General features: G+C 42.5%; 2 protein-coding genes across 2 annotated transcripts; both read right to left on the bottom strand.

Annotated features, from left to right (window-relative positions):
- Nucleotides 1-1,442: 1,442 nt before the first annotated feature.
- On the bottom strand, nucleotides 1,443-11,164 carry LOC130371861 (uncharacterized). Its single transcript, XM_056577721.1, has 15 exons — nucleotides 11,149-11,164; nucleotides 10,805-10,821; nucleotides 10,200-10,307; nucleotides 10,021-10,115; nucleotides 9,522-9,640; nucleotides 9,120-9,254; nucleotides 7,410-7,461; nucleotides 7,163-7,201; nucleotides 6,855-6,923; nucleotides 6,691-6,768; nucleotides 3,735-3,769; nucleotides 3,251-3,355; nucleotides 3,014-3,103; nucleotides 1,937-2,066; nucleotides 1,443-1,514 (listed from the first exon to the last, which is right to left on the bottom strand). The coding sequence occupies exons 3-15, from the start codon at nucleotides 10,222-10,224 to the stop codon at nucleotides 1,443-1,445; spliced, it is 1,044 nt and encodes a 347-aa protein (XP_056433696.1). The 5' UTR covers nucleotides 10,225-10,307; nucleotides 10,805-10,821; nucleotides 11,149-11,164.
- Nucleotides 11,165-14,227: 3,063 nt separating this feature from the next.
- Nucleotides 14,228-24,685, bottom strand: casp7 (caspase 7, apoptosis-related cysteine peptidase). Its single transcript, XM_056576809.1, has 6 exons — nucleotides 24,278-24,685; nucleotides 21,048-21,199; nucleotides 20,022-20,150; nucleotides 18,892-19,067; nucleotides 18,250-18,388; nucleotides 14,228-17,646 (listed from the first exon to the last, which is right to left on the bottom strand). The coding sequence occupies exons 1-6, from the start codon at nucleotides 24,445-24,447 to the stop codon at nucleotides 17,420-17,422; spliced, it is 993 nt and encodes a 330-aa protein (XP_056432784.1). The 5' UTR covers nucleotides 24,448-24,685; the 3' UTR covers nucleotides 14,228-17,419.
- Between the last annotated feature and the right edge of the window lie 637 nt (nucleotides 24,686-25,322).

The raw sequence follows: 25,322 nt of genomic DNA, 5'->3' as shown, positions 1-25,322 counted from the left end.
GTCTGTTCCAATGAAGAAGAATAAATATCATCCCTTGCTCACAAGTGAATCTATGTTTTCTTTGAAAGTGCATCATCAGTTACAAAAAATAACATCAACATAACATAACAGCTCAGATCACAATGCAATGTGTACAATGTACAATGTACAATGTACAATGCCAATACATTGAATCAAACAACATGCAAGCTGCGTGTTTTCAGGGTTGGTGCATTAAATAACAAACCTGTGATAAATGTTGGTATTTTCAGTAAATCAGTAAATCTCTGAGGCGATTCAACCGATTTTATTTGACATCAACCTGGACATCTTTATGATTACTCATCCGGTACATAACTACGTAACATGTCTCTCCTTTCAGATCAACTGTAGTGTGAATTGTTACATGAATACTACACAACTAAACTATTCATTCACTGAAGAAAGATTATGAAAATAAAATGCACATTTCTTGCAAGAATTGTTATCAAAACTAATCTTAAAGTGCAAACGAATATCATCCAATTCGTTTTGGCTGATATTGATACTGACATATTTCTGTTTCTTCGACCAGTCCATAGGGGGCGCTGTTCCAGCGACCGCTCAGATAAGTCATTTGGGGTCATATTGAAAGATGTCAGATTCTGTATTTTATTTTGGAGAACAGGCTGAATCTAGTCCAACTGGTTTTCCACTAATACAACTGATTCCATTGCTACTCATGCCTCTTCGTTTATTAGGTTTCTCTGCCTTACTTGTAAGGGGTTTGGATCGCTTTGGATAAAGCGTAGTCTGCTAAACGATAAAGTGTGTGTGTGTGTGTGTGTGACACTATCTGCTCCTCTATAGAATACATCAAGTTGCTGTCATCATAGTAATACCACTGACCGCTGTCACACACACGTCTGGGAGTTTCAGACAGAAGGCTTTGTATTCTTCAAAGTGATGGCTAGACCTCTACTCTCAGATAATATATGTTCAGATTGGAGATGAATTATTAACTGGAGAACAAAAGTAAGCCTGAGGAAAGTAATTTGGAGAGAAAATTCCCGGGATCGAATGACTCGTGGAGAGGCACACTTTACTCTTGAGAAATGTTCTAGTTCAGAACTTTTTCAGAGTGAATAGCTGCAGTGGAAAAGTGATATAGTGCAGCAGGATTAAGTGTTTTTTAGTGTATGTAGATGGATCAAGTTGACTACAGAGTAAATTATGACTTATAGTGGCAATCTCGAAGAATCTCGAATCTCGTTTCAATAAATGTAAGGTAATGTAAGTCACTATCCATCACCGAATGAGGTATCACAATAGTGATTGAGCCTATGCTCTGTGGATGAAAGCCCTTGCATTTGAATTCTCACAATGTCACAAACTGGGTGTCGAAGGCGAACTTCCCACCATTTTATGATAAAATTATACCCGGAATTACAAACTCTTGTAAGTCTAAACCTGCACAGTTTAGCTCACAGAGTGTGAGGTAAACTGTGGCGACGGTGGATGGGGACTTTCAGGTGACGCAAGATGGTCACTTTGACCTGGGGAGGGAGACACATGTTAGGCAAAGTTAATAGTATTATTCGGTAGCCTAGTTTTACTAAAATGTTTTATTAGTTGTGCTTCATAACATATTTAGGTTGCAAAAAACCTGTATGAATATATGTTTACAATTTGTGTACAAAAAATGACATTGTCCCGACCGCCAGACAGACATTTATTGTTAGCGTAATAGTTGCATTACAACAACAAAGTGCCTTCTAATTTAAATTAATTGATCATCAAAATCATGTGTTCATGTGTGTGCTAAATTCTCCAACAATTAATCAATATTGAGATTGAAGTTTTTTCCAACTCAAACATTGGTTAAGGAATAAGTACGGAAATGACATGTGGTGCATGAACACCATACGATGGTTGGAATCAAATCGGTAGTCGCTACATGCCCACATGTTCCAAATACCTGTTTTTTTAGGGATCTGCTGAGGTAGGCATGAAACTCCACCATGCTGCAGGTGAGCAGGTCGTTCAGAGCTAGGAACTGGTCTCCCTCCCGGAACAGACCCAGCGGCTGGCCCGTCCACCCCGACACACTGATACACCCCCACACATTTGATACATTTATTTGGAATGACCAATACTACAACACCATAGCATCCAGATATTAATAAAGAGCCTATTTATGTCCAAAACAACACAAACACTTTGCAGGTAACCACAACCAAGTGAATCAGTAGAGATACATGTATAGTTCAAGTTGTATCATGGGTAGAGATAACAGCGCCTTCTCCATGCATGGAGACTGCCTATGATTGCTGACACAGAGCAGTACTTGGCTATTTGCTTAGAGTTCTTCTTATTGAGTCCAGCAATTTGCAATCCTCTAACACAGAGTCTATGAACATGTCCAAGGCTACCATAAATGAGTCCAACTAGCTTTGTGCTATAGCCACCTATTGTTAAAGCATGTAATAATGGCTGGTATTTTAACATCTTTTCAGAGAAACACAGGTCCATATACAGGTCAAAGCAACAGCCCACTTCCAGAATCACAATCGTTTTTAAAAGATCATCGATCACCCCCACCCACACACACACACACATACATACACAATTAACAACCAACTCCTGTTGCCACATTAAATGTACCTAATATTACAAATGCATTTAAGATACATTGGTGTGTATCCCAATGTATTTTAGATGCCCTTTGCATCACATATATGGCAACGGAGAGTTCTTTAAAAGTTTTGGGTGATTAACCCAAAATTCCCAACACATTAGCTGGAATCAACCAGCCAGTGAACCAAAGGGGCGTGACTACTCAGCGCTATTCGGATTGGTTAGTTCTGCAGAGGTTGATATCACCAAGTTTAGTTTTTCAATTCAGCCAATTCAGTCTTAGATTTAAATCTCGGAAAGTTTATATGGATTATTCAATAATAACAGTTTCCCATCTAAATCAAAAAAACAATTTCCAAATTAGTACATGATTAATATCTAACAGCAATTTCAATGATGTGAATATATATCTACATACCTGAGTCTTCCATCCACCTCGGACAGGGAGAGATGTTCCTTAAGGTCAGCCTGCAGGACTACAACATCCCTTTGATCGGGATTTAAGAGGCTAGAAGGTAATGTTGGGTTGTTTTAGTTAAGATTTAAGAGCTATAATTTGAGTGATACTTAGTTATTCAAAACACTGTAAAGTGCTTGACGAATCCAATGTATTTGCAGCCGCAGAGAATTAAAAGAGAGACACCAAACCGTATACCTGTTATCTGGGGCTTCCATCGATACAGCCTTAGAAAAGTGTTGGCGTGTTATCGTACCGAGCTTATCCCAGGCCTGAGGGACGGACCCTGTGAGTCTGTCGTCACTGGCATTCAGCATCACCGACCCCACATGGGACAACGGATAACCACATCTGATCACCTCAACCTCAACCGAACACACGGACACAAACTATAGCTGCACAAACTACAGATACACAGTCTACATTTACATGCTAGAGCTACATAAACTAGATCTACAGACTGACTAGCTCTACACGGACCAGATCTACACAAAGTAGTACAACACAGAGGAGAGCACACCAGATCATTTATATTAAGACTCAGTCTCTAATCAACCAAAAAAATACAGTGGAAACAAGAGAGAACTGAAAAACTTCACATTGTATTATAATTTTTAAGATTTTGTAATCAATTAGGGGGGTGTTAATAAGAACAATGAACACATTAATTATGAACACTCACACTTCGTCCATGGCCACGTACAAGGGCTCCTTAACCTGGCCAAAGCACAAGCAAATTACTCACACAGGATCATTACACTTACAAGTAATTACACTTACATTACACCCAGAAAGTAGTCCCCTTTAATTACAATCGATCAAACATGCATTCTTTATTTCAAATAATTTTTATTTGCAATAAATGTATAGCAAAATTATTTAGCCATTTTATTTGGGCTGTTTTAGTTAGATACACTCAAACTCAAATTAATAACGCTGCACTGTTTAGAACAGGGGTCTCAAACTAGCGGCCCGGGGGCCAATTGAGGCCCGCGGGATGATATTTTGTGGCCCCCTGCTTGACATCATAGTTTAGTGTTAGTGCGGCCTTGTAATAGGGTGACCAGATGTCCCGGTTTGCCGGGACAGTTCCGATTTTGAGTTGCGTGTCCTGAGTCCCGACAAAAGCCAAAGGACGCTAAAATTTCCCGGATTCCACCAACCCTTATGAAATATCCCGTGTTGTCAGCGATTACATAGCCAGCGTGATCTAATTATAGACCGGTCATTAACTTAGATTGGGTCAGTTGTGCTCCTTTCTTCTGTGGAATACTTGATGTGGCCAAGCCTGACCCAGAATCTACCTCCAGCGGCCCCCAGGTAAGTAGACTTTGAGACCCCTGGTTTAGAACTACGGTGAATAAGTTAGCTCAGCTGTAGCTATTTAGTTTCTATAGCAACCACACAAGGCTGCATCTGATCACTAGTTTAATAACGTAGTTGCTACATTGTATCTCGCTTGCGAAACTATGCGTCGACTGACCCTCCAATAGATTTCCGACACATTTTAGAATATTTTTTAAACAAGGTTTACTTTTACAATGGACCTCATGTTTGAAATTTCTGTGATAGCAAAAAATACAAGCAGCGTATTGATCTACTTATTTGATGACGCTGTGCTGACGTGTCAGCAGCAAGTACAACCTACAAGTCAGCGGGCAACCTGCCGGGTTAATGCCCTCCTCCCAGCGAATCAGAATCAAGCATTCTTAAACAAAGTAGAATAAGTAAGGGATAATCACAGAGAGGCAGGGCAATAAACAGTTTGATATGCCCGGCTCATGGACGGTAACCTTCCACGAGCCGGGTGCTTAAAAAATAATGTTTTATGTCTGTTGTTATGATACATTTATGAAGAGCTTGAAATTGACATCTGAATAGCTTACAACTTCTAAAGTAACCGATATGAATTTCTGGAACATGGTATGTACAGGGTGACTTTACTTACAGTTTCAGGGTTCAAATCCACAACTTTATATAGGCCCAGACTTTCCTAAAGAAAGGGTATTTTCCTTATTTAGCAGACACCTTGTTCAAAACAAGGTTGAGAGCAATCCAAGCATATTACAATGAATGAATATTAAAGGGGAATGATCCTGAAACATAAAAGTAATTATTCTACTTCATTTAAGAATGCTTGATTCTGATTGGCTGGGAGGAGGGCATTAACCCGGCAGGTTGCCTGCTGACTTGTCGGTTCTACTTGCTGCTGACTGAGCAAAGCGTCATCAAATAGTAGATCAATACGCCGCTTGTATTTCAGCCTTCAAAATGAGAGCTGATAAATTGTGAAAAATGCATTCAACTGTAATTGGAAAACGCGGTTATATGCTAGACCATATAGTGTCTGTGGTATAAAGGCTTGGACGAATTTCAAATTATAAATATGTACACTTTATGTTGAAAGTATAGACCGTCGTGATTCCCATTGAAACGAACGGCGCAGTGATTAGCCTTCAAAACGAGAGCTGGTAAATTGCGAATAATGAATCAAACTGTAATCAGGCAACGTGGTTATATGCTAAAGACCCTAGAGTATCTGTGGTATAAAGGCTTGGACGAATAATTTCAAATTATAAATATGTACGCTTTATGTTGAAAGCAAAGAATGCCGCGATTCCCATTGAAACGAACGGCACGGTGATTAGCCTTCAAAACGAGAGCTGGTAAATTACGAAAAATGAAATAAACTGTAATCAGACAACGCGGTTATATGCTATAGACCCTAGTATCTGTGGTATAAAGGCTGGGACGAATTTCAAATTATAAATATGTACATTTTATGTTGAAAGTATAGACCGTTGCGATTCCCATTGAAACGAACGGCGCGGTGATTAGTCTTCAAAACGAGGGCTGGTAAATTCTGCAAAATGAATTAAACTCTAATCAGACAACGCGGTTATATGCTATAGACCCTAGAGTATCTGTGGTATAGGCCTAAAGGCTGGGACGAATTTCGAATTATAAATATGTAATCCATAACGTTCGCTCTCTTGTTTATAGCTCAGCGGACTAAAATACCTTCCCGTTGCCAAGTCGTAGCTAAGGTCCGTACTATTTACTGGAGGAGTGAACAACTTTTCCGTTGCATAAGAGCCTTACGGGAGGGTAATGATTGTTACAGGTTTTAGTCAAACCCTCAGGCGTTACCAGGGAAACTAAATTATGGCATGTGAAAAAATTTATATTTGGATTGTAAAGCGCATGAAAATATTAATGAATAATCTTAATTTATATTCTTTGGCAAGTGACCATGGTATAAGCGGGATAATGCCCTTTTAAGGTGTCCGAGATCGATGGTAATTAAAGGGGACTACTTTTTGAGGGAGATTAACTCAAACAGAATATGCATTTAATAAGCATGCAATACGAATAAGAAAAAGCATAATTATTAAAGTATTTGAATTGTTTTATTATGTTGGTAAGCAAGAAGTAGAATAAACGGGATTATCACCTCAAGGCAGGGCAATAAACAGTTTGATATGCCCACCGGCTTGTGGAAGGTAAAGCAATAAAGCAATCATTCACATCAAAGAACAAGCACATTCCACACACAGGATCATTACAATGGTGATGGACTGATCATATTCATTCTTGAGTGTTTACATTTATTCATGGTCGGATGCATGGTTACTTACCAGTTGTTTATCACGGTAGGCTTTGGGGTAGTCATAGATGGGATCCACAGGCTCCGAGCTTTGTCGTGGCAGTTGACCCTGTCAGCCAATCAGGAAGCGTTATTTTAAGTATAAGGCACAGATTCGCAATTACGGATGTCAAAGTGAAAGCTTTTCTCCTTTACCATCCACGAGGCGTCTTTATATGCTGCTGGCTCGGACACAGACTGAAGTTTCCATGAGCTTTTCATCAACTAAAGACAAACAATAAGCTGTTGGAGTCCTTAACAGTATCTTTTAAATGCATATTTTGGTAGACTATTGTGACTGTGTTATTTGGAACATGAATGCTTAAAAAAAAATCTTGTTTTATGTCTGTTGCTAGGATAAAATGATGACAACCTTGAATCTGACATCTCAATAGCTTACAACTTTAAAAAAATAACCAATATGAACTTCTGGAACATGGAATGTAAAGGGTGACTTCACTTACAGTTTCAGTGTTGAAATCCACAACTTCACATAGACTTTGCTAAAGAAAGGGGATTTTCCTTATTTAGGAGACTTTGTTCAAAACAAGGTTGAGAGCAATACAAGCATAATGTATGAATATTAAAGATCTCTTAGAAATCTCTTGAATCTTAAAAGTAATTCATCATGTCATTTATAAAAGATTTAACAGTTTACTAGCAAGAAACAGGTTAATTTAATATTATAAATACAAACAAAGTTCAGCCTACCTCTGCAAAACCGGGATTGGATAAAGCAATGAGCCAGTCATTCACATCCGAGCTGGAAATTAAATAAATGGGGGTAATAGGAAGACAATGCAATTGCAATTCACACATCATCTCAAAGTATAAATGGAGGTCTGTTCAAGAGGAAACCAAGGTCATTATGAATCAGAGAAAAAAAAAAAAAAAGCCTCACAATTATGTGTATTTATGAAACAACCCATAATAAACTTTAGTTCTGTGATTTGCAAGACAATGATAGACTGTTGCTGTGACTGTTGACTGACATGAATAAAGGTTCATATAGCTTTGAATGTAAAACATATAAAAGATCGGACACACATCATACTCCTAAATAGGCAAGCAGTAAAAATAAAGCCTACCTATTAAAAAATGTAATAGGTGATTATTCAATCCATTCAACATAAAATACATTATATGTTTTTAAATAAACAATAATTTATGTTAGTGTTTAAAATTGACAATAACGTGAAATATCAAAAATATCTATCAGTGCATTTGCGGAAGATGAGCTAGCTATGCTGTTCCAACCTTTCCTCTGGGGCGATACAAACATCGCCCAGCCAGTGCTGCAGCGCTCCCAATTGCTGACAAAAGATATGCTCATAGCGACATTCTTCAAGCCGATCAGCATCCTCGGAATTGATGCCTAAAGGGCAATTCATTTATTTGCCGCCCCCAACCAGAGTGAGTCCGTGGTGGAGTAACCTTACGTTATTGACATTGACAATGATGAACGGGCGTACTCATTCAATAAGCTCTGTTCTCCTTTAGCTTTGAATAGGAAACTAAACGTTGGGCCAGATCAACCTGAACAAACCTGATCAAAATCAGGCAACAGGCTAGCGTAAAAAACAGAAAGACTTGGCCTACAACCCACAGCACCTTTGTAATACTTTTTCTAGCTAGTACACATCATTGGTATGACTCTAATGAGTGTAGATGTGTCCAAGAAGCTAACCCTCTCTCAGACAGGGATATCGAAATCAACAGCTGCCCAGAGAGAGCTCAACACATCTACACTCAATGTAAATGTCGCTGGAAAGGGCTCTGAGTGAGATTATTCCAAGGTTAAGATAAATATCAATAACATTGGTTTGTAATGCAGATTGATGCATGTTCAAAGACGTATGTCACTACAGTGGCTGTTTAGTAAACTACAGCTCCACCTTTCTTATAAATGTATAGTTTAACAGGCCTAAATTATTATTATACACGTTTTGTAATCATGTAAATGTTATCATAAAAATAAACCTTCACGATGAACGCTAGATGACCATGATGACATAGTGCAAATGACCGACTGGACTTCAAACCAATTAAAGTAGAGACATAGTAATGACTGCTTGGGGATTCCATATTGATTTAAGGGTGGAATGCATGGTGGCTTCTGAAGCAGGGGCGGAGTGGGGCACTTTTTCATACCGGGGGACCGGCCCACCGGGAAACCTCCCGATCGTCCCGATGGCCACTCCGCCTCTGTTCTGAAGCCTGTCATGAACAACATTTTTCAGGCTCTATCTGAGATGGAGTGACTCATGTTCTGATTCAAGCACCAACATAACCTAAACTGAAACATGTAACAGGGCGCAGTTTGATGGCATTTTTTGATGGCACTGTATTATATAAATGGCGTTAATCATAGGTGATCACGCCTTACAGCCATAGACCTGTGTTCGAACCTGCCTCTGCTACCTGTTGGCGCCAACCAGAAAGTATTCCCTGGCAGAAGTGTTGATGTAGAGAACGCAGGACGGATTACAGTTGACGTTTTTCTGGACCCAACTCCAACTGGGGTGGCCGCCCGGGCTTACTAGCATCGCTCTTAACCTTCAAAAGAGTTAGATCTTCAGATGTGTGCAGTACACCACAAGGTCATTCTACGGAAACGCTTATGGCGTCAAGGCAAGGGTCATCTGTACATACTACAATCAAGTAAAATAGGATATTCTAATGCATTTAACCCACTAATGGCTTACAGATGGCTATTGTGTAGTGTGACACTTCAGGCACTACGGACAAATCATAGCTCTCGAATCGTACCTTGAATACCTTTAATTGTGTGCAAGTCATAGTTTCAGTTGAAAACAAACTTACTGTTTCAGGTCTATTTCCCCCAGGGCCCTGTCCTTCTGATCCTCGCTGTTGAAGTACTTGAGCCGGTAGTCTTGTTCATTTGATTTGTACAGAACAAAAAAACGCCTTCTCCAGAAAGTCTGGAAGGAAGGAAAACATGGCAAGACAGTGACACTTAACCATTAACCCAAAAACTCAGACAAAGACATAAACTGTGCAATATCATGCCATCGAAGGCTTTGCAACCAGTCTTCTGCATCTTTTAAAATGTAAGTTTATTAATGTTGCATTGAATAGTATTTCATGGTATGTTTCAATGGCAGCATTGAGTCCTCAAATGTCATTCCCCCATGGGACAATAAAGCATATATTCAATATTAAATGGAAAATGGCCCTCAAACAACACCGACCCTGCGCCTATGCCTGACCCCAACAATAAACCTCATGGTAAAACCTATACCCTAGCTACATGGGCAGACTACAATACACCTTCATTCATCGTCAGCTTTGTCAAACTCACCTCTCTTCTCAACAGGGAGTACGGGGGGGACTTGAGGAGGTATCCTGTTTTCACCACTGTCGCCTGATCGGGTATAGGAGGAATACCGTGGAACACTGCACAGGTGTAGAGGGTGAACAGCTCAGTAGGACAGCTGACCACACAGACAAGTCTGCGTTCCCAGATTTTGGTTTACTCACCGGTTGACGTGTGATGAAGGCTCATTATCCTACCAGTCCTAAAACAATTATGTTTTCCTTTCTTTCGTTTTTCCAAGACAGATGTACAGACTGTCCCCTTCTTGTCCTCTAGTATTCAGAAATGCAGGAAAGCAGGTCACTCATAAGGGGACGAGAACATGCTGACTTGCAGTCGGTAATCAATGTGGTTCACCCGATGCGCTTTCTTGACCGTAATTAAACAACGAATCGTGGTTTTATTGCCACCTGCCCCTCCTTGCATGAGTAATCAGTTACAGTAAGTGGCCCCACCCGCCGAGGTATTTATGAAGCGGGCCTCAAAACAAAACATGAAATTACTTCTGTTGAGGGATAAGGAGCAGCAGGAGTTTCAGGTTCATCGGCATGAGGGATATTTTCTTTGGCTAGTGACACTAGCCAAAGAAAATATAGCACCTGTTACAGTTCATTTGATCCATTGTATGGACTCATGATTCTTGAATAAATTGAGAAATTAATAATACATCTTGTATTAGTAAATCAAGTGATGTATCAAAGGAATCTTTAGTTTATTTGATGAAACATGGGGTGGCATTTAATGTGAGAAGCATTGAGGCGGTACTCACTAATGTGTGGTTTAAGTCTGTCCAGTTGAGATAGAATACACACAAAGACACACAAAGACAAACACACGCACACATACCCACAAACGCAAGCACGCACAAAAACGCAAGCACGCACGCACGCACGCACGCACACAGAGACACAGACACAGACACACACACACACACACACACAGACACACACACACACACACACACACACACACACACACACACACACACACACACACACACACACACACACACACACACACACACACACACACACATTGAACAAGCTATATTACCATTATTCATTATAATATGTTAAACTATTATATTTCTCCCACAGGGATGAAACATTTTACCTTTTTCATTTGTCTTGCCCTTCCTCAGGGGCTTGAATAGGCCAATTCTGTCTCCCATGTCTGTCCCTCCACAGCACGGAGCCTTTAGCCAGAGACACAGCTGGTATATGGAATCATGGTCATGTATAAATAAATACATCCATTAATCACAACTACATACTCTAAGGGCTTATCAGACCCGGATCACATCAGCATACCTCTTTTTTGGTGATGACCCCATTTTTAGGTATGAAATGTCTTGCGACTTCCAACAGTTTACTCTATATCAGGGATGGGTTGGATCCCAATATTATTGTTCCTATGAAGTAATTAACAGCCACAGGTTTGCTCATGGCTTTGAATCGCAAAGCTGGCGACCAGCGATAGAGAACCAAGAACCATTGGTCCCATAGAAGAGGTGGTCTGGCCTCAGCCTCAGGAGCTGACAACACCTGGCTCAGGCGGCTGCCTTTTGTTTGGTGCCCCTGGTGACCTGGCTTTCTTCCTTCACTCGGTGGACCAATCAGAAGCTGTGGAAGACCTCCAAGTTTACGGAACCTCCCCAGATGAAAATAGCAGCATTATTCCCAGAGCACAGAAGATGAGTTTACAAACGGACCTTTTGCTCCTCTGATAGCTCCTAGTGTCCTTCCCTGAACAATTCCTTGGCCTATGTGGGGCAGCAATACATTTCTAAATATAAAGGTAGTAGCAAAGGAAGGTGGGGTATTCTCTTCACTGCTGTACAGCCAATAGGAGTAGAGGGTTGTCGGGATAGGCCAGGCCAGCGTGTTACGTAAGACCAATGGACAAGCTCAGGTAAGATCTGTCCAACAGCCTGCCCTCAACCCCAGTGACCCTCTGCTAAAAGAGAGGAGGGTAAGGCATCCTCTGAGCTGATATAGTCATCGCTCTTTATTTTGATTGATCATTCTTGTGTGATTTTATTTCTTGCTTTCTGTGTGTGTGTGTGTGTGTGTGTGTGTGTGTGTGTGTGTGTGTGTGTGTGTGTGTGTGTGTGTGTGTGTGTGTGTGTGTGTGTGTGTGTGTATGTGTATGTCTGTGTGTGTGTGTGTGTGTGTGTGTGTGTCTGCTCATGTATGTATCAGACATGTCTGTGTGCGTGTGTTTGTGTGCAAGCCGATGTGTGCATGTGTGTGTGTGTGTGTGTGTGTGTGGGGGGGGGGGGTGTGTGTGTGTGTGTGTGTGCCTGTGTGTGTGTTTGTTTTTGTGCAACAGCAGTTGCCCAAGTTGCACAAACACAGCAGTTGCACAAACACAGAGATGAGCTGGTCCTCCACAGGGCATGCCATGCATGCCAGTGACTAATGGCAGTCAAGTAACTGGAGAATCCAGTGCACTCTGACGTTGTGTTGTGCTACGTGTCTTTAGTTGTGTTGCGTTGTAGCGTTGCATGGTTATTCTGTTGTAGCGTTGTATGGTTATTCCCTCACTCTCCACCTCAAGCTGGTGTGTGGTGAGCGTTCTGGCACAGATTGGATGCCGTGCATCACCCAAGTGGGTGCTACACACTGGTGGTGGTGAGTGAGGTCCCCCCCTCCAATCAGACAGGGCTAGATGGAGAAGGAAGGAGCCGTGAGAGAATATGAACACAAGGAAATTGAAACTGAATCAATGGAAATATTTGAGCAGACAGTTTCATATCATTGGTCAAGGGTGCCATTCCCGAAGAGGATTCCTCCTCTCAGTGTCTCGAGGAAGTTGAATCATAGAGATCCATTCAAAGGACAAGGTTGCTATCTAGTAGCGATTCTGAAGAGAGAGATTAGCCTGAGCGCGCTCTTGCCAATATGTAAATAGGATCAATGTGCGTTCGTCAGTACGGAGTGGGTGGGGAAAATAAAAGTGCATCAAGTAAGTACTTAAGAAATCTTTGATCACAAAGACTGTGCGATATAGAAATGCGCTATATTGCCATTGCTCACATTTGTGGAAGGAGCATTCACCCAAAATGCTTTTAGTCAGAATCGGCACAACCAATTTATTTTGACAAGTTACATTGATAATTTATGAAGTTAGACTGTTTTCGATTTTTTAATGTTGAATACACTTTTAGTACTTTTTAAACAAAATAGACTTTTTTTTATTGCTGTTTTTTACAAAAATAACTGAAATACCAACCCTGTCTCTGTCGTCTTTGCAGAAGACAACCAATACCCTGAAACAGAAGATCAGGGGGAAGCATGAAGACATGAGACATGAGGATGATTGCATCACACTGACGTAGGAGGAGGAGGAGGAGGAGGAGGAGGTGTAGCAGAGGATGGTGGAGGAGAAGATAAAGGACTGCCACCTCCTCAAGAAGGAGCTGACAAGGAGGCCCCATTCACCAGAGGCAAGGTGAAGGTTAGCATAGAACATGGAGCTGTCCAGGTCACTATGGAGATACCGTTTCTAATTCAACTGATTAATAATAAACCTTATGAGTCTGGAGTTGAGACCAGGATTCATACATGGAGGAACAGGATGTAGATGCGTGGTTTAAATCAGTGATTCCAAACCGTTCCCTGCTAACGACTGAGTTGAAAACTTGACTGAGATTGTCAACTAACAAACAAAGCCTACGGGGACCTGCTTGTTCCAATCTTTCAGTATATTGATTATTGATTCATCAAGGCTTTAATGAGAAATAACATGAAATAAAATCAACACGTTTTGCATTGTTTTGGCGACCCATTTGCACTACCCCTTGTGGACCACCAGAGGGCTTGTGTCTCACGAGGTTACCTTACTTTTGCTGCCCAATACATACTCTACTGAATTTTCAGTTTTAATAAAATTTCATATTTCATAGTTAACCTGTGAATCAGATTACTCTTTTTTTTCCTACAAAAGCAATGCAATCAATTCACTTTTTTGATGGGCATGGATAGCTCTAGCAAAATACACCCACTTAGCAGCTAGCATTGTATTGGTGGTCTCGGTCTGAAATTGTTACAAGAGGCGGCATATACGCTTAAACAACACGGAAAGTGACCACGTCAAAAATAAACGTGTCTATTAAATACTTGTTTTAGCACAGAGATAATGGCCGTAATCAGACAGCCAAAATGAACGTGTTCAAAGTATTTTCTGTTTAAACTTGGAAGAGTAACTGGTTGACTTAACAAATTGCTTATATTTGCTAGTATTATTCAATTACATGGGGACGTATGCCAGTAGGGTACAATAAGCGTGTCCATCGAAGGGGAAGAGTTGGTCACAAAAAGATCATGTCAAGTTCCGAATTTTTTTACTTTTATAAACGACATTTTATTTATTGAACAAAGAAACACACAATGCATTTCTTTCATGGTGTTTAATACAATAAAATATTTTTTACATATGCATTCTTTTGATTTTAAGTCATTTCAACATTGTTGTATTGCCCCTCATTGGAAAATATTACAAAATCAGGGCCAAATCATACCTCATTATTTATTTAATCCAATCATATAATCCAAATCCTTTCAAATTGTATTCCTGAGGACAATAGCATTTAACACAGGAAAGCTTTAAAAATTAGAAATGTTTCCTTCTTTATTAAACCCCAATCCAAAACACATGGAGCAAAAACTGTTTTCAGCACTGAATGGACACCAGCTCAGAAACCACATTCTTGCATGAAGAGGATTTGAAAGTTGTAACTGTGCTTGCATGACTGGTGCCGTAGTATTTCAAAAAAAAAGGAGGAAATAAATTATGACGACCGCAAAAAAATAATTCAAGCGTATTTGTGGAGTTTTCTCCGAAAGTTGCTGACTCAGGCTCATGAGGAAATGTGGAAACAGTAAATGACAGGTGGATTGTTCACGGAACGAGATCTGATCACTACCAGTAATAGCTGCCTCTGAGTTTGACGAAAAATATGACTTTGGGACAAAAACATGTGAGGGCATTGTGTCCCCAGCAGATGTAATGTCATTAGATAAGTTTCAAGTGGTAAATATTGGTACACAAAACAATCATAATAATAAGCAAACCATTCAATCAAAGTTTTTTTTGTTTCATTTATAAATATTTTGATTTGGCAAAGTTGTGCAAATATCGCCTAAAAGGTATGAAATAAATATAGCAAATGAAAATGTGTTTGTTTTGTTTTTAAATCTATTTTTGTCAATTCCACTTTATTTTCCGCTTAACTGTACTCTTAATGCAAAGCGCAGCCTTTAGAAGATCACATACATAGCAACGCATGCCTTAAGTACTGTTCTGACAAACACTGAAATACATAAATACAGTGTGGTCAGTTGTGCTTTTGGCAATAGTGAAGCCTCGGTTCAGCAATGTGATGAGATTATTCACTTGACCGTGTTTTTAAAAGTCTGTAAGAGATGTGTCAAATGTAAGATGAAAAAATAAGGTTAGGAAAAGTCTAAAATGTTGGCGGCTGGTCTTTTAGATATACCCAGCATAAAGTGGTATGTCCTGCCAATGTTTAGTTTGACAGTTTCTCTTAAGGGATTAAATTGCTCGGTTTAAACTTGGTTTGAAAGCATTGGTTTTAAGATTTCCAAAGTTCAGTATCACACACGAGGAACCTGAGATCACTAGCACGGTGCTACTAGGAGTAGTGTCATGGTATCGAGGCAGTACGATTATAATTGTTAAGAGTTATAATTATTCTTCCACACCCTGTAATCATATTCATTTTATTATTTACAATAAGTAAATACTTATTGTGGTCCCAATATAGTATTTCAAAATAATTATTTTTGGCAGCCAAGAAACGTCGAAAAACAACAATGCACAGCTGAAGATCACCCAGCTGACCTTCAACTGAACTGAACTTTCATGTTTTATCCAAGCAAGTTTATGGAATAACTCTTCCCAACAGAAAAAAAGTTCACGCCACCTAGTGCATTTTAAAAAGTCGGCCATGGACACGTTGGCGCTTCATTATTCATGTATTAAAATTGGGACCCAATGCGAGAGATTAATATTTGCTTCTTTTTTGTTCACTAACTCAGGGAAAAGGTTGCTGATTTAACCCTAAGTTCCAATAAGTTATACAGCATTGGACAGTGGAGGTACGTTAGATTGGATGACGAAAGAAAGCTTTCATTGGTCTGTATACTGAAATGTTGGTCTTATTGTGAAAACGCTGGTGTAACGCTAAAGAGAAACAATATCTTTAACATCTGCATAACCAATAGTTGGTAGAATTGCATCTTCTGTGCCCTAGACTTCCATCGTGGCCCAAAAAGTAAACTTAAACCAGCCCCAGGGCTGTGCTGGCTACCATAGCCTCCCTAAGGAAAGACTGTTTGTTTATTATTATTATAAGGATGGATACTGGACTCGATGAGCAGTCGGACAACAATTGAACATTGTTTTAGGACCACAATGGAAGTCTGTTGCGTGGAAGGTAGCCACTGCACCCGCCCTTCCCGAGACAGACAGCATTTGAACGCTTTTTGTTTTTTGTTGGACTGAGTTAGTCAGCCACAAGCCATGCTGCACACACACTCATGAATCAAGTCAGTCAACTCCAAAATCGAGTTCCATTACCGGACGATGTATACAAATGCACTGAGGACTCCCTGAACCCACAAAAAATTGCAGCAAATGTTGGCAGATTTGGTAGAATAACATGGATATTTCACATCGCCTGTCGACAAAGATCAGATCAAATGTGACGCCATTGTTCCTGAAAGCGGAATAAGCAGAAGAAGAGGCAATTATCGCCGTGAACAGCAAGCGCCACTGGAAAAGGTTTTCGTTCGTTAGGCGCGCTTGTTTTGTGACCCAGCTCGGCATGCAATGCAATGCAATGCACGGCGCAGCCAACCAGCATGGCCAGCGCCTTGCTGGCCTTTAAAATGATCCCTGAATGTTTTTGACCGTTTTGTCAGAACCTGAAACAGTCGACAAAGCCACTTGGGCAATTTGTCAGTCTATATGTCAGTCAGTCAGTCAGTCGGCTTTCAAAGCAGATCAGTCAGTCGGTCAGTCAAGATGGCAAGATAGACAGTCTCTTAGAGTCAGTGAACCATCATTCTGTCAGCACTTGTCCGTCAGTCAGCCTGTATGTCTGAGTGTCAGTCAGTCAGCCTGTGAGTCCCATTGTCAGTCAGTCAGCCTGTGAGTCCCAGTGTCAGTCAGTCAGCCTGTGAGTCCCAGTGTCAGTCAGTCAGCCTGTGAGTCCCAGCGTCCGTCAGTCAGCCTGTGAGTCCCAGTGTCAGTCAGTCAGCCTGTAAGTCCCAGTGTCAGTCAGTCAGCCAGTGAGTCCGAGCGTCCGTCGGTCAGCCAGTGTGGGGGAGTCAGCATCTGGATGGGAGTCCTCCAGGGGTCAGTTGAAATACAGCTCCTTGGTGAGCATGGAGACCACACAAGGTATCTGCTTCTTCTCGCTGAAGCGCGGGTCCTCCGACCAGGACTCGAAGCTGGTAGCCACCATGTAGTTGACCCGCGTCAGGATCTGCATGATCTCCAGCTGCTTGCCGAACTCATTGAGGACGTTGCAGAGGGCCTGGACAAACCAGGATCCCCGGCCCGGGTTCCTCCAGGAGTAGTACCCTGCGGGGACAGCAGGGGGAGGGAGGTTAGAAATGGGGACGTTTCGGTTGTTATTTTCCGCCACTGCTTCAGATTCTTTCAGATTCGTGCCAGGTAAAAATTCCTTGGCTTAACCAATCGGGAAATGTCAGCTGTTTAACCTGCGTCTGCCAGTTTGGGGCTGTTGTTTAGTTATTATATTACATTAATATTTCTCGACTCTCCATAATGCTGAATGCGTTCCACGCTTTCTTTCGAAGAACAGGGGCCTTGGAATACAACCTTGTGTGCTCCCACTGTGACTCCATCTACTTGCCTTTCTGATGTCCTATAGCATTGTAATTTTTTTACTACAATTTTGTTTTGGCATGCTTGGGTTATTATCATCCTCAAGCCCCTTGAAATAAGTTGCTTTGGATAAAAGCGTATGCTACAACGACCTCTTTTGAGTGGCGGCGACGTAGATTAACTTGCGAGGAAATATGCCTAGTAGCAACTCCGACCTTTAGTCGTACTAGTGCCTCGTCATTCCCCTCTCTCCTCTTCAAGCTACTGTCCTGTCCACAGAAGGCACCAAAGCCCATAAACATTGATTCAAATGTAAGTGTAAGGCAGTGTGTTTACCTGGGACCGTTGAGTAGGCAAAGAGGAAATCTGCTTCCACGGGTATCTTGTGTCTGGGATTGGCGTCTGTCTCGAGGGCATCATTGGGAGGCCCTGAGTCTGTCTGAATGCCATCATCAAACTCGGACCCGCGGCAAGCCTGATGAAGCAAATGAAATGACATTTCATTGAGATCCTGAGTAGCTTTCTCAGCAATGACCTGGTGAAACAATTCACAATTAATTCTGTTTAAGCCATGAGCCGCAACCAAATTGCTTCTGCACATTTCAATGTACACCCACATTTTTATTCTAACTGATGCATCTGTTAGATGGCCTACGTCTGGTTGAGGCTTCTACAAAGCCATCCTTCGAAGCCTAGCCTTAAACGACTACTAAATAATAGTAAAGTCATTAACATTCACCATGGATATGCTGTCGCTTTTTCTTTCAGGGCTAGCTTTCATCCAAAGTGTCTCACAGTGAATTCAGATCCAATGACATGTAAATGAGCAGGTGGGTTATACACAGGTCGACCGCGGACATGGGGCTTGAACCCAGTGCCTTTCGGCGGGGAGTCAAGCGCCTTGACCACGAGAACCCCCCCCGCCCCCGCTCCTAACAGACTCCCTGATGAGTGTAGAGGACGTGCGTGGACACGTACCTGGATGAAGAAGAGCTTGGGCTTGCCGACTAGACTCTTGCACATGTCTCCCCTGAACATGGAGGTCATGGTCTTGATGGGCATGGCGCCGTCCGTGCCGTAGATCATGCCCTCCTCGCCGTGGCTCAGCAGGATGCAGGCGAAGCACGAGCTGTCGCTGTGGTCCTCCTCCGACACTAGACCCCGCACGCGCACACACACACACACACACACATACATGCGCACACGCATGCATGAATGAGCATCGGCCCATATGAAGGTGGCATGGCATGCACACAAGCACCCAATGCACACACACACACACACACACACACATGCACACACACATGCACACACACACACACACACACAAAGTCAGGCAAACATCAATGAGGACGCACACGCAAGCACCACCCACATCCGCATTAGACACGCACGCACGCATGCACACACAGATATAAACAAGCGAAAACTAATGAAAATGCTTTTAGCCAAAGGCTCTTTTTACTACTCAGAATGAATTACCACTTAATTAATAATCCATGTTATAATTAGTCTGGGAAAAGCGTTTAGAATTCAAATGCATGAATTTGCATTAATATACACGATGATGTATAGCGATAGCACAACTGTGATCCTACAACTGCACGGCCAGGATGTTACAACTCAGATCATTGACCCCACGCCCACGTCCTACACACCGGTGGAGTCTCCAACACCCAGGGGTCAACCAGCAGAAGGTTCAGGCGAGAACAGAATCTAACACAAGCATCATTTTTTCTACAATTTCACATTTTTCCTTCCTTTTTATCCGCAGCACACAACTGTCAAGTGCACGTTGGTTGATTCATTCAACCGTGAAGCACCGGAAGCAAAATACTAACTCACTATGGTTGGGCAAAAATTGCCATCAAGGCTATTTTTTCAAGGTAATCTTGATAATTATTAAGAATACTTTTTGTGAGTGCATCTCCCAAGCACTGTGAGCACTTTAAATGTATAGATGTCCTGGATTTTGAAATCCTATTGAATCCCTGTGATAATTGTTGTTGGAAATCTGGCCTAGCTCTACCACCTCCACAACCACTACTACAAACAACACCAGCACCACCAGCACCACCGCCACCATCACCACCAGCACCACTCCTCACCTGCTCTGAGCAGGTGCTCCATCTTCTCACAGCTCTGGTCGTTGTAGACGCACACATCGAAGCCCAGGCTCTTGAAGCACTTGAAGAGCTCGCCCGCGTCTCGGTCGGTGCCGTTGCGTACATTCATCCCTTTAACAAAATAACAGAGGGAGCGAGACGAAGAGGGGGAGAGAGAGAGAGAGAGAGAGAGAGAGAGAGAGAGAGAGAGAGAGAGAGAGAGAGAGAGAGAGAGAGAGAGAGAGAGAGAGAGAGAGGGAGAGAGAGAGAATGATAGGGAGACGGAGAGTGAGAGAGAGAATGATAGGGAGACGGAGAGTGAGAGAGAGACAGAGACGGGGACATAGAGGAACAAAGAAAGAGAGAGACAGGGACAGAGAGAGACAGAGACATAGACATAGAGGGATAGAGAAAGAGAGACAAAGACAGAGAGAAAGAGAATAGAAAGCGAGACAGAGAGAGTGAGAGACAGAGAGAATGAGGTGAGACAGAGAGAGAAAGTGAGACAGAGAGAGACAGAGAGAATGTGAGTGATGGAGGGAGAGAGAGAGCGACAGTGAGACAGAGAGAGAGAGAGAGAGAGAGAGAGAGAGAGAGAGAGAGAGAGAGAGAGAGAGAGAGAGAGAGAGAGAGAGAGAGACAGAGAGAAGGAGAGAGCGAGAGAGAGCGAGTGTTACAGCAGGTGAGGTCTTTTAAGTTGAAAAAATAAAACATCTGAAAGCACTTCCATAGTTTGATCGTATTTTCCACTTTATCTGCAATGACGGATACAGAAAGATCAAAGAAATAGCGTGGTGGATAATTGATGTCAGAATAAATTGTAGTATCATACCAATGTTGATATATAACACGACTACCGATTGAACATCCACCATTCTGGTGGACCATTCGGGGTACCCAACAATGTCGGAGTCCACCACATTGTTGTTCCACATCCTAGATTGTGGACCAAACTGTCAAGTCCCGAAAGGCACAAAGAATACCTCAAGAAAAAATGGAAAGATATATAGAAGAAAAAGAATACTGTACCTGTCTTATCCTCAAAGTTTTTGTTGTTGATGATGATGCACTTGCCCACTTGCTGGTGGCTCATCTTATAGCGGAATGTAGGTGAAATAATTCTGTAATGGCTTTCAGAACAGTACTGCTGATCCTGGGTCTGGCCATCCTTCTTTTTCTTACTAGTGGGAGAGGGAAGGACAAGGAACACCCAGAGCTTTTCCGTTATCTCTTCCAGTCAGTCATCCAATAGATGTTTTTATCCGAAGCGACTGACAGTGAGTACAAATGCAGGACACTGAGGAGGTACATAGGTTAGAAGGCATCTTGCTCAAGGACGCCAAAAAGGAAAGCTGCTACGGACATCAGGCATCAAACCCGGTATCTTTTGGGTAATAGTTGAACACCCCTTGTCGCTTTGGTAGCAATAAATACCCTCCTACCAACATTATGAACTGCTCTTATACTTTTCTTAAATATAGTTGATATGTCCTTTCTTCGACGGGTGTTACGTAGGAGTTATGTTTGTTCAATAAGTGTATTAAAGAACATTGTATAAAATAATTTACTGCTTCAAAATAACCCAAATTAGTTTTGACTTTGGTTTGAACCTGAACTCCTGGTGACTGAAATATATATTTCAGTGACCAGATATTTCTTGAGCAAAGGAATAAAGGAACTTAGGTAATGAATTAAATATTATATTAATATACGTTTTCTAAATATATGGCAAACATTGAAACAGTAGCAGCTAGAAATAACTCTACACAGTTCTACACCAATAAAGAAACACAACAACATAATGAATACTTCAATCAAACAAGACATTTCGCCAATATTAAAATAATCCACATCCAGCCGTGAGTCTTTAAGTCACGAGAGTGACTGCGATAGTGTGTCACTTACTCCAGGTTCTCAGGATTTCACCAGCCAACCATCCACACTCACACCAACGGGGAAACCAAAAATAACCTTGTGAAACCACTTACTGGGCCGTGAGAACGTACATACATTCTTAAAGGTGGCATGAAAATCATGTCAGAATCAGGTTGCAGAAATCCACCGTCAAGCCCCTTACGGTTAAAGGTACACCATGGTCGCGGGACGTCGTGAAAAATTGTCCAAAAAAACGTGCGAAAAGGAAGAAAAGACTGCCGAATCAAAGAGAAAGCGGGTGTTTCAAGTGTCCGAGATGGTGTAGGGTCCAGAGTGAGGTCCTCGCTGGTCCTGCCATATTCCTATTCTTTAAAAGATCCAACCAGAGAGCTCCTGGGCTATTGGGTCCCACACAATGTCTGCCTGGTTCCAGAAGAGCTAGCTCATCAGGTGACCCCCGGAGAGGAGGGGGGGGACGGGGAAACAATGAAGCCACGCGCCTCACTGACACACACACACACACACACACACACACACACACACACACACACACACACACACACACACACACACACACACACACACACACACACACACACACACACACACACACACACACACACACACACACACACCATCATACAAAACACACAGTGCCCGCTCGCTCACAATCATGTGATCCAGAACCTTTCAGAAGCCCACCCTCCCAAAAAAAAGTGTTCCCATCGTTCCCCGAGCAGCGACCTTAAGTTATTCTCCGGAGGATGAACACCGTCCAATGAACGGGTGTGAAGGGGAAGGGGAGGACTGCACGGCGGGCGAAGGTGTTCTCATGTCGTCTGACCAAACTCTTACCTGGGTTCCTCATTCAGCGCTACCCCGCTCTGCATCGGTAAAACGTGCCGTTGTGCGTCCTTCCTGCGACCTTCTAGCGCCCAGAGAGTTGGCTGTCAATAGTCCAGATCCGGTGGTGTACCGCAGGGCTCTGATGCCAGGACTCTGGTATACTCTCTGTACTAGGGTGGTGGAGGTGGAGGTGTGGTGTCGCTGGTGGAGGTGGAGGTGTGGTGGGGGGGGGGAGGGGTGGGACTGGCCTAGTGGGGGCGGGGTGGGAGAGGGAGGGGAGGAAGTTTGGGACACTGCCCCCTCCCCGACCCCTACCCCCCTCCCCCTGAGTCAGCAGGGACGCCGCTGGGCCAGAGCTTTCTAAAAAAAACTTGGAAAAAAGCGCCTATTCAATCGGTATTGGGGTGTGTGAGGGGAGGGAGGGGGGGGGGGGGTTCCTATCACTGCGACCCCTGCAGAGTTCAAACGGGACAAGGCCCTAGTCCTCTGCTGACAGGGGCAGAATCCCGCCATGGCAACCCACCTCACACACAGCTTCTGCATCCTGTAGCTTAGGATGGAGAGCCGTTTAAGGACGTGGAACTCAGAGCTTAGAACAATAAAAGTCCCCCATTCAAAGTAAAACTCTGGTCATTGGAAAGCTCTGCTAAAGTGGACCCATTCTTATACTTGATGTGAGGTTTACTCAAGTTATAAAAGGAAAAGTTGAAGTGATCTGATCCAACCAATGTGTAATGACACACGAATATACAAATTGTTACTGCAATTTATATTTATTGAGCTCATGTGCTATATCCTGGGTGATTATTGCCTCATAATTGCGCCTCAACCGATTGGGCATGGTTGTATGGTCTGCATAAATAATTTACCACACACACACACACACACACACACACACACACACACACACACACACACACACACACACACACACACACACACACACACACACACACACACACACTCACACACACACAACCTTGACTTGCTTATCCGATTTCCCTACAAATCTCATATTTTGGGATATAATATTGTCAGAATCCTTCATCATTGCCACCAAGTTGATTAACATGAGATTCCGACACTTTGACCCCGTATCGAAACCTTCAGAAGGTTTGTACTGCCACCTTGTGAGAGATAATAATCCTGCATATAGATACGAGATAGTGATAAATATGCGACCACAGAACGAGTATATAGATATCCTACAGTAGGCCGCTGCGACGGAATTATGCGCTAAATTTACTTTAAACTAATTTATTTAATTAATTCAATTTACATTAAGGGTTTTATTTAAGCAATGACCGGGCCTACTTTTATTTATTTTTTAACAGAATTAGCCCAAATACTACATGTTGCAAACATGTGGGATATGTAATTCATTAAGCATCCCTTTTAAAGGGGATATTTGAGAAAAAAACAAAATCAAGATTTAAATGTCATTGTTGTTTGTCCTTAGGTGAACACCATTGCCGTTTATATGTTTTCACTACGGTGACCGTAGTGAAAACATTGAATTAAAGAGCGTCGGTTCTGACCTGCCGAACAGGAGAAACCTTCCGCTGCGGTCCGGCTTGGCGTCCGTGGTGTCCTCGGCCCCCTCCTCCGCCGGCTTGGCGTCCGTGGTGTCCTCGGCCCCCTCCTCCGCCGCTCCGTCTGCCCGTTCCGCCTGGTCCGGCTGCAACCCAGGAGCCGATGCCTCGGCCATCTCCAGGAGCACACACAGGCGGATTACTACAACAAGTGGAATTAGCTAAGTAGGCCTGCAAGTACAATATAAGAAGTTTAGCAGACTAGAGTAACTAGTAACTAGTGTGAATTAAATTTGCATTAAAAAGTTATGAAGTAGTTCTTTTCTTGGAGAATAACGACGTCTCAACGAGATTTCGCCGAAGAAAAACGAAAATGAAACGACTTTGTCGCGCCTCCGCCCAACTTCTTCCTGGGTGTTGCCAATGAAGCGCTACACTCAGGCTGAAGCCTACCTAGCCCTCCCTTTCTCTCTCAGCCCCTCTCCTTATCGCTCTCACCCCCCCCCCCCCCCCCCCCCCCTCTCTCTCTCTCTCTCTCTCTCTCTCACACTCACACACACACACACACACACACACACACACACACACACACACACACACACACACACACACACACACACACTCACACACACACACACACACACACACACACACACACACACACACACACACACACACACACACACACACACACACCCCTTACCTATAATGATATTGCTATAATGAGATGACTGAATTCCTAAATAATATGTTAAACAAGTAATTAATACATTTTTAATAGTGGTACACATTGATGTATCACGCTACAACAATATATGCATTAAAACCCTTTACTTAACTATTAAAATGACAAACACTACGCATCACCCTATTTCAAAGAGCACCATCACACACTGACTAAGTTCCCCAAATCGATCGTCTCTCATAATCCCAGGAGCATGACACATACACACGCTGTCATCCCAAACCCCGCCCTTCCTGTTGACAGACAGCTTTGATTGACCAATAATCCCGTTTGGAACCCTAAAAGAGGGTGGGGCCTGGTGTCAAG

Source organism: Gadus chalcogrammus, chromosome 18 (assembly GCF_026213295.1).
Source record: "Gadus chalcogrammus isolate NIFS_2021 chromosome 18, NIFS_Gcha_1.0, whole genome shotgun sequence".
Lineage (NCBI taxonomy): Eukaryota > Metazoa > Chordata > Actinopteri > Gadiformes > Gadidae > Gadus > Gadus chalcogrammus.
Note: the sequence above shows the minus strand (reverse complement) of the source record. Positions and strands in the feature narration are given on the sequence as shown.

What these genes read in the sequence shown, in the direction of transcription:
- casp7 (XM_056576809.1), bottom strand. Translation starts at nt 24,447, where the DNA reads ATGGCCGAGGCATCGGCTCCTGGGTTGCAGCCGGACCAGGCGGAACGG. An exon ending in AAACTTTGAGGATAAGACAG is followed by an intron (nt 20,151 to 21,047) that starts GTACAGTATTCT and finishes ATTTTGTTAAAG; the next exon opens with GGATGAATGTACGCAACGGC. An exon ending in TGCCTACTCAACGGTCCCAG is followed by an intron (nt 17,647 to 18,249) that starts GTAAACACACTG and finishes CTGTCCCCGCAG; the next exon opens with GGTACTACTCCTGGAGGAAC.
- LOC130371861 (XM_056577721.1), bottom strand. Translation starts at nt 10,224, where the DNA reads ATGAGCCTTCATCACACGTCAACCG. An exon ending in GGGGAAATAGACCTGAAACA is followed by an intron (nt 9,255 to 9,521) that starts GTAAGTTTGTTT and finishes ACTCTTTTGAAG; the next exon opens with GTTAAGAGCGATGCTAGTAA. An exon ending in GCAGATCCCTAAAAAAACAG is followed by an intron (nt 1,515 to 1,936) that starts GTATTTGGAACA and finishes CTCCCTCCCCAG; the next exon opens with GTCAAAGTGACCATCTTGCG.